At 38.2% G+C, this 14,218-nt stretch overlaps 1 protein-coding gene across 1 annotated transcript in view; it reads right to left on the bottom strand.

The window, feature by feature from the left end:
- Positions 1 to 14,218, bottom strand: part of LOC141389570 (dynein beta chain, ciliary-like) — a 230,674-nt gene that overhangs the window by 111,318 nt on the left and 105,138 nt on the right. The window contains exon 11 of the mRNA XM_073961276.1: positions 3,741 to 4,582. Coding sequence (XP_073817377.1) covers positions 3,741 to 4,582 — 842 coding nt within the window. The remainder of the gene's footprint in view (positions 1 to 3,740; positions 4,583 to 14,218) is intronic.

Below are 14,218 nucleotides of genomic sequence, written 5' to 3'. Positions count from 1 at the left end.
ACAAAAACGTTTGACATCAAGGGAAGACAAAGGCCTGAACTTGCTTTCTGGGTAACCTTACAAAAAAATCTTGATACCAGCTTTGCATTTACGGAGCCAGGGGTGACCCTGTTATTATTATTATTATTTTGGTTCAGTCATTTAGTTTAAAAATCCATATTTATATGGGGCAATTTTCCTTGCGGTGCAGTTTGTAGGTGAGATAGGGTGTTGAGAGGCAAAGGGTTACGATATGCCTCACCTCTCTCTCCTTCAAACTGACAATTGCCGCAATGAAAATTTCCTAATATAAATATGGACAAGGAGACAAGGAGGCTGATAACTTTAGTAACGCCCTAAAAATGTTTACCCGTGAAAAGCTTATGCACAGGGTAGTGGTGAAGGCTATCACATAGTCGGCCCCTTCGCGACTATAGCCTTTGCTCACTTGTTTTTATGTGGTGAAAACCAAGTGGTTTTATGAATGTCGCGATGCTTAAATCTGGCGCTGGTAACCACCATGTTTTTGCGGCTTCGAAGTCGATGAGTCTCCTTTCGTTTCAGATGTTTTATTGTGGAGATGTTGGAGACCCGACTGTTTGGCATTAAAGTCGTCTAGAATAATTTCAATGTCATGGACAGCACAAATATGTTCAGGACTTCGTCATGTAAAAGCCGATCAGGAGCGTTGCTTGGTATTTTGCTCCCCTACGTCAGAGAGATATACCCTCAGCATGTTTGAAGGCACCCTAAAGAGAATACCGGTTTGGAGAAAATATTAGGAGATCTTAGGATCAACTTGGACAAAATCGGATTGTCCGTTTAAGAGATAGAGTGCGTACCATTTTAGTGTCATTTTTTAAACCTTTGTGGGGGAGGTACCCGAAAGAGTGGACAGATAGGGCTCATCTTCGAACTTAAACCAAGTTTGGACAAAATATTACCAAGGCTAAACATTGGGCCGAATCTGCTGATATTTTCGAAAGTTACCGTTCGCTGCCGCTACTGATGTGGTAGGGGTTTTACAGCTATCGGGTCATTTTCTCAGGAACTATAGACTTGCCGCTGAAAAAACTTGAGCCGTCGTAATGGGGACAACAATTACAAACTGCTACAACAGAAATCAAAGGAATTCGAGAGCAGCTCTTAAACTGCCCTTTTCGGAAGGAGTTGACATATATAGTCCATATTCGAACCTAATCTATTTCTCGTAGAATTTTTGTGATGTGCACAGTATGAACCAACTCGGTTACTACCTTCGAGAGTTACCGTGTGCAACATTTTAGTGAAAAGTTTAGAACTTTTGTGAGGGAGGTACCAGAAGGAGTGGACCGATAAGTCTCATCTTCGAACTTAAACTAGGCATGGAAAACACATTACGAAGCCTAAATTTTAGACCAAATCGGCAGATCCATTCGACAGTTATCTTGCGCTCCAACCACTACACGCGGTGTAATAGGGTTTTTTTTTGCATCTGTCAGGCTATTTTCTCAGGAAGTATGGTCTTGCCCCTGATGAAACATGTACCATCGCATAGGGAACAATGAATACAAGTTGTTACGGCAAAAATCAAAGCGATTCGAGAGTAGGGATAGGCAAGTCGACTGTCGATTAATCGATTATCGACTTTTTGGTTTGAAAAGTCTAAAGGCCAAACCTATAACTCTGCGTGTTGCGTGTGCGTTCAAAAATACAAAAACAAAAGACATGTATTTCAAATTGGTTTGGCCCTAAAAATCGTAGTCGACCTTTGGTTATAAAGAAATCGAAAAGTCGACCTTTCATGGTCGACTTTCGATTTTCTTACCCAACATTTTTTATATGACAAATATTAGCTTTGTTCCAGAACTTTTTACAATTTTTACCACTTTTACACATTTTACCCGAAAAACCGTTCCCGTACACAAAAAAGTCGTAAAATGTTCACTTCTCTTTAAACAAAAATGGCGCTGAATGACGCTCTCTTTAAGAACTTTTTACACGACAAATTTGGGCGAGTAAAAAAATAGTAACATGGTTGCCGGCGTCCGATTGGCTGATACGCCGACTTTGTCATTTGTTCCAGTTTTTTAACTATTAAAAAGTACGGGAACGAAGCTATTGTAATAACATCCTCTGTTGACAGCGATATGTATCAAAAAAGCTATAAAAACGATCAAAAATCGATTTTAGTCGACTTTAATCATAATCGAAGGATCGAAAAGTCGACTTTACCGTTGAAGGTAAAAATCGAAAAATCGAATAGTCGATTTTTGACTTCGATTACGTATGCCTATTTGAGAGCAGGCCCTAAAATAAACTTTTCCGAAATTTTGTGTGGGAGGTACCCGAAGGAGTGGACCGTGCTATCGGTTATCGTGCTCACAAATTTCCGAACATTTTCAAACTTTCGTGGGGGAGGTACCGGAAGGAGTGGACCAAACTTAATCTAAGTTTGGACAAAATATAACGAAAGCCAAATTTTGGACCGAATCGGTTCATCCGTTCGAGAGTTTTCGTGCGCTCCAGCCAGACAGACAGACGGACGGACGGACATGGCTAAATCAACTCCAAATTGTCTGAAACGGATTTCTTCCAAATGTACTTGTGGTCTAATTATTTCGATGAGGCACATTTTGCCAGTGTGAAAGTGTATATACCCCCGTTAGCATAAATGCTGAGATTATAAAAAATAACTTTGTAGTCCTGAGTATATTAAGGTGAATGAGTTTCATAGAAACCTCCTCGATTTTTTATGCATATCCTCGTCTGTTGTTGCATTAGAGACTCATGGGCGCCATCTACAGTTCATTAAAAAGATCCTAAAGTTCATAAGCAAAATTGGTAATATCCTAAGAGGATCCTAAGGATATTTTAATAAAATCCACAATTTTAATCTTTTCCCAAACTACTAGAGTTGTGTAGTTCCGGAACGAACTAGTTCCAAGGAACTATTCCTGACAAGGAACTATTTGAACTATATCCAGCGCTTGCGTTTATATAGTTCCTTTAATCCATATAGTTCCATTCGTTTTTCTCATTCCTTCAATTTAACGCCTACGTCGATCTTTCGTTGTTGCTGTTTGTTCGCTGCAATTTGTTTATTTTTATATCAATTCATCCACCAAACAATTAAAACAAATCTGTCACGGAACTATTTGGAACAACAAAGAAAAAAGGGCGACGAAAGAGAAAAATGCGTGGAACTATTTCGGTCTCGGAACTATTTAGAACGAAAAGATCGATGAAAGAGAAAGATTCGTTGAACTATTTCTGTCTCGGAACTATTTGGAATGAAAAGAACGATGAAAGGGAAAAATTCTTTGAACTATATCGATGTCGGAACTGTTTGGAACTATGGACCAACTTTAAGGAACTAGTTCCTTTTGGGAAAAGGAACTAGAACGAACTATACGCTCCGGGAACTAGATTGCCCAACTCTAGAAACTACACTACTTTAGCGACATTAAGACGCCTAAAAGTTTGGTATACTTTTTTCAAGAGTTCCTTCTGTTTAAAAACAGGTTTGTTGTTTTCAGAACTGTCTATGAAAACTCACCGAAAAATGTTTTAGAACCAGTTAAATATAAATCTTATTTGGAGCGTATACTTTATATGTCAAATAAATATTGTCATATGTCATACGCCACCACTAAAGAATGTTACGTTATGGCAACTTCTACAATTTTGTTGAAGCACTCCCCTCGACAATAAATAACTAGTACCACCACTCTGACCTGGCAAAATATTTAACTAAGTGAAATGAGCTGGAAACTATTTACCTGTTTGTGTTATTGTTGCAACATTTGTAGCATTCATCACCTTGTCTTCTCTTGATGGTAGAAGTGCCGTTGTTGCTGTTGTTGCTGCTGCTGTTGCTACTAACATTTGGCTCGGCATTTTTGCATAGACATGAGCTGCTTGTACCTGATGGAACGTAACATCGTTCATGTTACCCTTGTCGTCGTTGTTGTTGTCGTATTCATTGCTGGGTGTCAGTGGCGTGTCATCTTGAAAAACGCGCGGTATGCATTTGCATGCTTTCTCGATGTCAACGAGTAGTTGGTCTACAATTTGCTGGAAATTTGTTGGCTCACTTGTCTCAAGCGAGGGTTCGAAGGTGATGCATTGGGCTGCATGAAGTAGTTGCAGCTTTACCTCAAAAAGGGGTGCTTTTGTGGTGGGGACACCCACTTGGGTGTTGGAGCTACTACTGTTCGTGGAAGACTGTGTTGAACGCATTACTGTTGTGGGGTATATGGAGGAGGTGGGGTCGTCGGGAGAGAAATTCGGCTGTTGTTCTTGATGGCAATGGATCGCCTTAAGTAAGTGGGGTAGAAAATGTTTGGTTGACGTCGTTGTTGTGGTCTTTGGAACTGTTAATTCTGTTGAAGTTGTTGCTGTTGGAGTTAGTGTTTGTATTGATTTGATGGTTTTTGTTTGGTTGACTCCACCATTCTCTTCTATTGCAGCAGAAGTGGCGGCAGCAATTGTTGGCGTCACTGTTGCTAAATCTTCAGCCAACACTCCCGCTGTTGTTGTTGCTGCTGTAGATTTTGTTGTTAGTGGTTGTGATGTTTCCACTGTTGCGGTTGTTGCCATTTCGTTGAGCAAATACTCCAAACTACAAAACCAACGAAAAGTGAAGTGACGTGGCATAAGAGGTGTTTGTGAGTGAGCCACCGTAGCTAGAGCAATGCATGTTGCATGCAATTGCCAAAGAAAAACAAAAACAAGAACCACGAATACCACAGAAATGTTACTTTTCAAATGTGTTATTGGACTCTCGGCAGGGTAAGTGTGTGTGTGTTCATGTGAGCAGGTGTGAATGTGAGTTTTGTGGCATAGAAGGGTAATGGTTATTTCTCACTTATGGCTGGGTGATTGAGTACTCAAAGTATCGGTGTATGTGTGAGTGTGTGTTAGGCGGTGTGTTGATGCAACGATGATAATGTTCGCAATGAATGAACGTATCAATTCTGACAGTTTGCTTGTCATCACATTTGTTGATGAAATAAAATAAGGTGAGCTACACGAACGAATGAATTGATACTACAATTCGCAGTGATGTGCAATTTTGAATGGCAAAATGCATGACAATGCAAATTCGCATGGATGTGTTTCTAGTTTTACTTCTCTTTTCGGATGGTTGGCTGTCTTGGTTGTTACGATGTGTAAACATTGTCAAGAGCTAGGGAGCTTTATTGAATTATTTGTTGGCGTATTTAGTGATAATTTTATTACCATGTTGTTGTTTTTGGGGGGGTAGGGTCTTTACTAATTGGCTATTATTTTATGTCTACCGCAAAATGGGGGAATTGATACGTGTTTGTTGTTGGAATTAATCTGCTCCAATAAATTCATATTTGTAAAAATGATAGATAGATAGATAGATAGATAGATAGATAGATAGATAGATAGATAGATAGATAGATAGATAGATAGATAGATAGATATATAGATAGATAGATAGATAGATAGATAGATAGATAGATAGATAGATAGATAGATAGATAGATAGATAGATAGATAGATAGATAGATAATGTAAAAATATAACTCTATATACTCTAGGTTTGTGTGCTCTTTAGTTTTTTAATGTGATGTTGGTGATGAAAGATACCAAGCAACAGCCCTGACCGGCTTTAGCAGGACAAAGCTCAAGACTTAAATTGAACTCTCGTTCATCTCATATGGACACTGACGTCCACGTGGTGCCACCCGGGATCTGCCTTTAACGCCCGTTAAAGGTAGTGGGCTAACATGTGCCGCGTATTCACATATAAGAACGTTAATAACTTGTGTAGTCGTTGGGCTAATACGAGCCCTAACCACTATTAATTCGTACACAGAGCATATTTCAACAATGTGGTATTAAAGTATGTATGTTAGGGCGACCCAAAAAAAACAAAATATTTTTATTTTGGAGCTCCTACCTCCTAAATTCGTTTCGATTTGATCCAAAAACTTTGTATATGCAATTTTACGGGGATTGGTTAACGTTAACCCGTATCTACCGAGCGATCTTTGTTTCCATAGTAATTTGTATGGGATCAAAGCTGCATTTTCACGAAAATTCTCTAAAGGCCGCAATTATGGTCCAATCGATGAAAAAACTTTTGCACTTCATTATTGTGGCTAAAAAATGATCTCTACAAAAATTTATGACGATCGGTTAACGATAACCCTTGCTCTCTGGCCGTTCTTTATTTTTCGTAGAACTTTGTAGGGCGACCAAAAACGAATTTTCCGAAAATCGCTCTACAGGCCACAATTTTTTTCCAATCGATGGAAAAAAGTTTACAAGTTCATTATTATAGCTGAAAAATGAATCCTACACAAATTTGTGAAAATCTATTCTCTTTTGACATACATTTGATGTAAATTAAATTTCATGTTAAATAGTGAAAAAATACCTGATGTACGAATTAATAGTGGTTAGGGCTCGTAACCCATCCTTCCAAAAAGCAACATACTATGAAAAAAACAAACCTCTCTAAAGTTGACAACCCCCGTAAACGTTTTAAGGACCATGATTTCCGAATCTGAATCTGGAATGTTCGCATACTTTAGAGAGAAGGTGCACTTTACGCATTGTCAGATGTATTTGTAAAGTACAAGGCCGATATAAATGGGTCTCATGCATAAAAACGAGTAAAAGCGATGAGTTGAGTCAAGTAAGCAATTGCTCGTAAGTTGAGTTAGATCGAACAGCAACAGCTTTTGCTCAATTTCGTATGCATAAAAATGAGTTCAAACCAATTGCAATTACTTGAGTAAATTGAGATCAAACGTCTAATTGTTACTTAGAAGTGCAAACATGTCGTCAAGTGGAAGTGAAGTAGAAGCAAATAATAATAATAATAAAATAGAAACTGACGATATATCTAAATTTTTAGTACAAAAAATGGAAGAAAATAAATATTTACTTGAAAAAAGTCAGTTACCAAGTATTAAAAATAAGAAAAAAGAAACAATAGAAACATGTGTCAAAGAAATGAAGCAAAAATTTGGAATAGAAATAACGGAAAAAATATAATAAAAAAATAGCTAATATGAAATGTCGCATAAAAAATAAAATAGACTTGAATAAAACAGGCAATAAGAAAATTATTTTAAAAAACTGGGAATCTTAATAGAGTCGAATTTTATCAATGTTGCTGAGGGCACCACCACGTCTTTCTTCTGACTCCTCAAAAAAATAATTCGCTAACCAGCAAATGCTACTACCATCAAATCTATGTATTTATCATTTTATTATTAATTATATAAAAAACTAGCGGACCCGGCGAACTTCGTCTCGCTATTAAGGAATAAAATGTCATACAAAAACTCAATTTTCGATTTTTCCAATTTTCCGACTTTTCCAGAGATATTTTCCAAAATTTTCTTCCGTAAAGACCTTCTCCTCAAAAATACGAATAACTGACAAAAATTTTTACAGAAATCGGCCTAGCCGTTCTCATTTTATGAATTACTATACATTTTTTACACCATTTTTATATATATATAGATAATAATTAAGGTTACAAACCTGTATAATTTTTTATCCTCACTTGCTAAATTTTTCTTACGCTGTTGATAACATTTTTTATTTATTTGTGGTACAAAATATTCAACCATGATTCCATTTTAGTGTACGCGAGTCAACTAAAAGGCATGCTCCACAAAATTTAAGCAAGAGCTCACAAAAGTAAGCAAAACCTTGTTTTTATGCATATGAAAATGAGAACAATCTCATCTAACTTCAACTTCTAAGTTCAAACTGAGCAAGAAGAGATCAAACGTGAGCAGTGAGTAAATGCAAATACATCAAATTTTATTATGCATACGACAAGCACCTTTTACTCAAAAAATCGAGTCCGAGCTCAAGCTCACGTTTTATGCATGAGACCCAATAACTGCCATACAGGAAGTACATTAGATTGGGAAAAGCGTCACAACAACACCTAAAGATTACGCACTTTATTATAGCTGCCGTGTCATAAACCATGAGTTTGGTTGCGGATTTGTAGTTGGTCGGAGGTTAAAACATCTGGTCTCCAGCTTCACCCCAGTGAATGAAAGACTTGCTACAATACGGATAAAAGCAAAAAGCAAAAACCTATTAGACCGGTGTCCTACCTATGACATTAAAATTATTCTAGGCGGTCTTTATGCCAAAACTGAAAATGGTAATATCTTAGGCTCATCAATGGGGAAATTCAGTCTTCACAGCGAAACATCTGACAATGGTATGAGGCTGATAGACTTCGCAGCGGCAAAAAACATGGTGGTAACCATCATTAGATGTAATTACCTCGACATTCATAAGGGCACTTGCCTGTCTCCAGACAAAAAAAAAAAAAAATAAAATAAATAAAAAAATCCAATTCCACGTTTTCATAGATAGAAGACATTAATCGAGCGTGTTGAAAGTACGATCGTTCCGATTAGTAAACCTTCTACAACCTTCTTGCAGCAAAGTTTCGTACCCGATTGAACGTAACAAATAAAGTGCAAACATACATAACAATAACGTGGAATATCGGTAATCTGCAATCGCAACAGATAATCATATGTAAATTAGCTATAAATATAAAATTTTAGTACAATAAGTTGACATTAACGGGACATGGTCAAAATACCGTAATCAAGAATAAAATATTTAAATTTGATAAAAAAATGTAAATTCTTAATATTCCTTAGAGAAGATCTTTCGATTGCCACCTATTAATTACTACCTTGGCTCTTGTTCTCGGCTAATTGGATATCACTTCCGAAGCGAAATGTGTAAAAAGTATTCTGCCCATCCAAGCAACCTTCTAAGATATATCAATATTTTAATGAATGGTAAATGTGGTATTAAAGAACTATACTTACTTACTTACTTAGCTGGCCCATTACAGAACATTTGTTCTATAGGCCGAACTAAGAAGAGATCTCCATTCCTCTCTATTTGTTGCTTTGCTCTCTGGAATACCGCGCCTTTTCATCTCAACATCCACTTGTTTGCGCCATCTATTCCTTGGCCTGCCAATTCTGCGTGCACCGCCATGTGGCATGTATTCATACGCCTTTTTAGCGGGTTCATCATCGCTCATTCTTATGATATGGCCTAGCCAACGCAATCGCTGCATCTCGATACGTTTAACAATATTGATGTCGTTGTATAGCAGATACAGCTCGTGGTTCATGCGACGTCGATATTCACCGTCAACGCAGATTGGTCCGTAGATCTTTCGAAGAATTTTTCTCTCAAACACACCAAGCACTGCCATGTCTGCTTGCGCAAGTACCCAGGCTTCGGAGCCATACATCAGCACGGGTAGTATCAGTGTTTTGTAGAGCGTTATTTTTGTTTGACGAGATGTGGCTTTGTTTTTAAACTGCTTACTTAATCCAAAGTAGCATCTGTTGGCCAATACAATTCTTCTTTTTATTTCACAACTGATGTCGTTTGTTGTGTTGACGGAGGTGCCGAGGTAGACGAAGTCTTTTACTACCTCAATATTATAGGAACCAACTTCCACAGTCGGTCCGAGCTCAATGGACGCATTGCGCGTCGACACCATCAACTTGGTCTTCTCACCGTTTACCGCCAGACCCACTTTAGCAGATTCTCCTTCGACCTTTATAAAGGTATCAGTTACTTCTTTTACTGATCGACCCATGATGTCTATATCATCAGCATAAGCAAGTAACATGTGACTATTGGTGTAGATTGTGCCACTTCTTTTGACGTTTGCCTCTCGTATAACCTTTTCTAGCAGGATGTTGAAGAGGTCACACGAAAGGCTGTCTCCTTGTCTGAAACCTCTTTTGGTACCAAACTCTTCGGAGAGGTTCTTTCCTATTTTAACTGAGGACCTCGTGTCAGTTAAAGTCATTTTACAAAGCCGGATGAGCTTTGCGGGAATACCAAATTCAGACATGGCTTGGAATACCTTTGAGCGCAGCGGACTGTCGAAGGCTGCTTTATAATCGACAAAAAGGTGGTAGGTGTCGATCTGCATCTCTTGGGTCTTCTCCAGGATTTGCCGCAGGGTAAATATCTGGTCAATGGTGGACTTGCCAGGTCTAAAGCCGCATTGGTATGGTCCAATAATCTCGTTGACCATTGGCTTTAGTCGTTCGCACAATATCCCTGACACGATCTTGTAGGCAATAGGGAGTAGACTTATGCCCCTATAGTTAGAGCATACAGTCTTATCTCCCTTCTTGTGGACGGGGCACAGGATACTCAGGTTCCAATCGTCGGGTACTCGTTCTTCCTGCCAGATGGTGCTAACTAGCTGATGAATACACCTTATCAGCGTGTCGCCTCCGGTTTTGAACAGCTCGGCTGGTAAGCCATCGGCCCCTGCTGCCTTATTATTCTTCAGCCGATTTATTGCTGTCTTTACCTCATCTTGGCTGGGCAGTATACATTCAATACCATCTTCTGGGATTGGGACTGTGGTATCTTCGTCTTCTTCGCTGCTATTGGATACCAACAGATTTGAAAAATGTTCTTTCCATATCCTGAGTATACTATCTGTATCAGTTACCAAATTACCTTGCTGGTCTCTACAGGAGGATGTGCCTGTACCAAAGCCATCAGTTTGATGCTTGACTCTTTGGTAGAATTTTCGGACTTCATTCTGGCTCCTGTACATCTCGATTTTTTCACACTCCCGCTTTTCCATCTCTCTCTTTTTCCTGCGGAAAAGACGTTTCTCCTCTCTCCTTTTCTCCCTGTATCTCTCTCGTGCGCTACGCGTTGCTACGGATTGTAAAGTAGCCTTATATGCCGCATTTTTCTCTTCGGTGGCAGCACGACACTCCTCATCATACCATGGATTCCTTGGTGGAGGTCTCTGGTATCCAAGTATGGATTTTGCGGCTGTTTGCATGGAGTGGGCAATGCTTTGCCATTGCGCTGATATGTTATCGGGATGAGGAGGGGTTTGATTAAGCAATTGGGCTAGTTGAGTGGAATATGCTGTGGCTATCTGTTGTGATTGCAGCTTACCGATGTCTAACTTTCGTGTTGTGTCTGCTCGTACTTTGTTTGCTACGTTTAAGCGGGTGCGTACCTTTGCTGCAACAAGGTAGTGGTCCGAATCAATGTTTGCGCCTCGGAACGATCGTACATCCAACACGCTCGATGAATGTCTTCCATCTATCACAACATGATCAATTTGGTTTCTTGTTTTCTGATCTGGAGACAGCCAGGTGCCCTTATGAATATCGAGATGATTAAATCTGGTACTGCTAACTACCATGTTTTTTGCAGCTGCAAAGTCTATCAGCCTCATACCATTGTCAGATGTTTTACTGTGGAGACTGAATTTCCCGACTGTTGGGCCAAAGATATTCTCCTTTCCAATTTTGGCATTAAAATCGCCTAGAATGATTTTAATGTCATGGACAGGGCAACGGTCATATGTTTCTTCTAAGCACTCGTAAAATATATCTTTGGTCTGTTCGTCCTTTTCTTCAGTGGGAGCATGAGCGCAAATAAAGCTGATGTTGAAGAATTTAGCTTTTATTCGAATTGCAGCAAGTCTTTCATTCACTGGAGTGAAGCTGGATACAAGATGTTTTAGTCTCCGACTAACTACGAATCCACAACCAAACTCATGCTTTACGTCATGGCAGCTATAATACAGTGCGTCACCTTTAGGTGTTGTTGTGACGCCTTTCCCAATCCATCGTATTTCCTGTATGGCAGTAATATCGGTCTTGTACTTTTCAAGTACGTCTGCCAATGCGAAGACTGCACCTTCTCTATAAAGAGTGCGAACATTCCAGGTGCAGATTCGCAGATCATGGTCCTTAAAACGTTTGCGGGGTTCGTCAACTTTAGAGGGGTTTGTTTTTCTTTTCTTTCGTTTTTTCATAGTAGGCTGTTTTTTCTAGGGGAGGGTTACTAACCCGACGCCCAAACCCAAGTTTTTAACGTTCTTATGGGTGAACGCGCGGCACATGTTAGCTCACTACCTTTAACGGGTGTTAAAGGCAGTTCCCCAGGTGACACCACGGGGAGGTCAGTGTCCACTTGGGATGAAAGAGGGACCAAGATAAATCCTGGGCTTTGCCATGTTAAAACCGGTCAGGACCGTTCCTTGGTATCTTCCATCCCCTACGTCACCCATTAAAGAACTATACCCTTTATTTTATTGAATTACGGTGTTGCATCTTCATTTTAAAAAAGAAGGAGTTAAGATTTACTTTGGCAGTTTTGTTGTGATGTGTGTTTACAACAAGTTTTTAAAGTGGTTGTAGTTAAAATTGATTTACTTTAGGGAAAGGCAGAGAATACAAGTTTCGTCCAACGCCACTTGGACTCATCAGTTCTCTTAGTTCTTTGCATTGAACAAATAACTCTTCCTCAATTTTATGACGACTCGAGCTCAAGAATAAATGTGACCGACGAATTCGTTTAAATGCGAATTCAACAGAAACATTCAAAAACTCTCGTAGCCGCATATGCAAACCAAATTAACTACTTCCAATGTTATGCGTCTCCACAATGCAGAGAATCATCATAACTATGTTGATAATTTGTCGAAAATAACAACAAACAAATCGCCCACCGTGCTGTGTATCTATTTTAGATTCACTTTGGCAGTTTTGTTGTGATATGTGTTTACATTTTATTTTTAAAGTAAGCCCAGCTTAATCACAGATTTGTTGTTTCAAGATCAAAGATAGGCCATATCGGTGCACTTCTTCTGGTACCTCCCCTACAGAAGTTCAAAAATCTTCGCTAAAATGGTGCGCACGATAACTCTCGCAGGAAGTAACGGAAATGGTCATAAATTTACATATTGTAATATTATTCCCAGACATACATATCAGGAAAAATGTCTAAAATTGTCTTTTCCATTTCAAAAAAATCAAAAAAAAATTTTGATACTACATCAATGATTTTTGGTACATAGATTAAGAAAAAAATCAGCATTCCAAATCTGTTTTCGTTACTAACTTTGATCGTTGCGCGCAAAAGATATGACCGTTTTAATTATGATAATTAGAAAAAATCTAAAAAAATCGCGGCTTAATATAGTTAGCTGTTATATCCTATTATCGTTAAATTAATTCGTAACCTTTGCGATGATGCAAAAAATAATCGCGAAGTCTCAATGGATTCGCGAAAAATCAAATTTGTTAAATAATTTCACGTATTTACAAACATATTTTTGAAACAATAGCGCTCATAGTTACGAAAAATATATATTAGAAAATTAAAACAGCATCCAGGCATTTTGAGGAATAAAATGAAACCTAAGTTGTGAAGGTTGGAGCTATAATATTCATGTTATTTGCAAATACGAAGAAAATACAGTTGAAATCGCTTATAACGTCGTCGTTTATACGTCATATCGGTTATAACGACCCTATCCAAAAGTCCCAAATCTCTGGGGCCCTTTATAGCCATATCGCTTATAACGACATATCGGTTATAGCGACGAGACGTTATAAGCGATTTCGACTGTATTACGAAAAAATGAAAATCATATTATTCTAATTTTATTTTTTTATGGTTTTATAGGAAAAGCTGGAGAAAAAATGTTTGAGTTCTTCGGCATTTTCGTCAAAATTTTACGCAATAATGATGATATTCCGTTGTAACAAATTTTTCGCTTATAGTTTTCCTATTGGATAATGTTATTAGAACCTTATATTAAATCACAAGGAATTCCAATTGTGGCATAACGTTAAAATAATGTTATATTGAATATTACAACATTTGAGACGCATATAAACCGCGTAATTATGAAAATGACATGATGCGCATCCGATTTCCCAACACATCGAATCAATCCCTTTTATTTGATGTACAGTTTGTCAAATTCTATTTGGCGGCCACGATGTAGCATCTGCTGCATTTAAGGGTTCAAAATACAGTAAAATGGTCATAATTTCCGGGAAGTTCATTTATATTTTATGCGCATCCGATTTCAATAATCACCATTAAAAAATACATCATTCTATGCCGTTTCAATGCGATCCATCAAGAACCATGGATGTAGCATCGCACTCAATTTTTAGAAAAAATATATTATATCTCTGGATTTACGAGAGTTTTTAAATATCTGTTTTCGCGCAGTTTAAACACGCGTATCGATCTATTTATTTAAGTAGAACTGACACATCCAAAACGCGTTTTAATATGCGATATTTTAAAAATATTTTTTTTGCAAATTTTCGAAATTTGAGGGGTATCATATCCTCCGATCTAGTGGGTGGAGTTTTACTCGTCGTGGCTTGTTAGATTCAGAACGTAAAAAAAA

The sequence above is a fragment of the Musca autumnalis genome, unplaced genomic scaffold, assembly GCF_047663935.1.
Source record: "Musca autumnalis isolate F117 unplaced genomic scaffold, ASM4766393v1 scaffold_1, whole genome shotgun sequence".
NCBI lineage: Eukaryota > Metazoa > Arthropoda > Insecta > Diptera > Muscidae > Musca > Musca autumnalis.
Note: the sequence above shows the minus strand (reverse complement) of the source record. Positions and strands in the feature narration are given on the sequence as shown.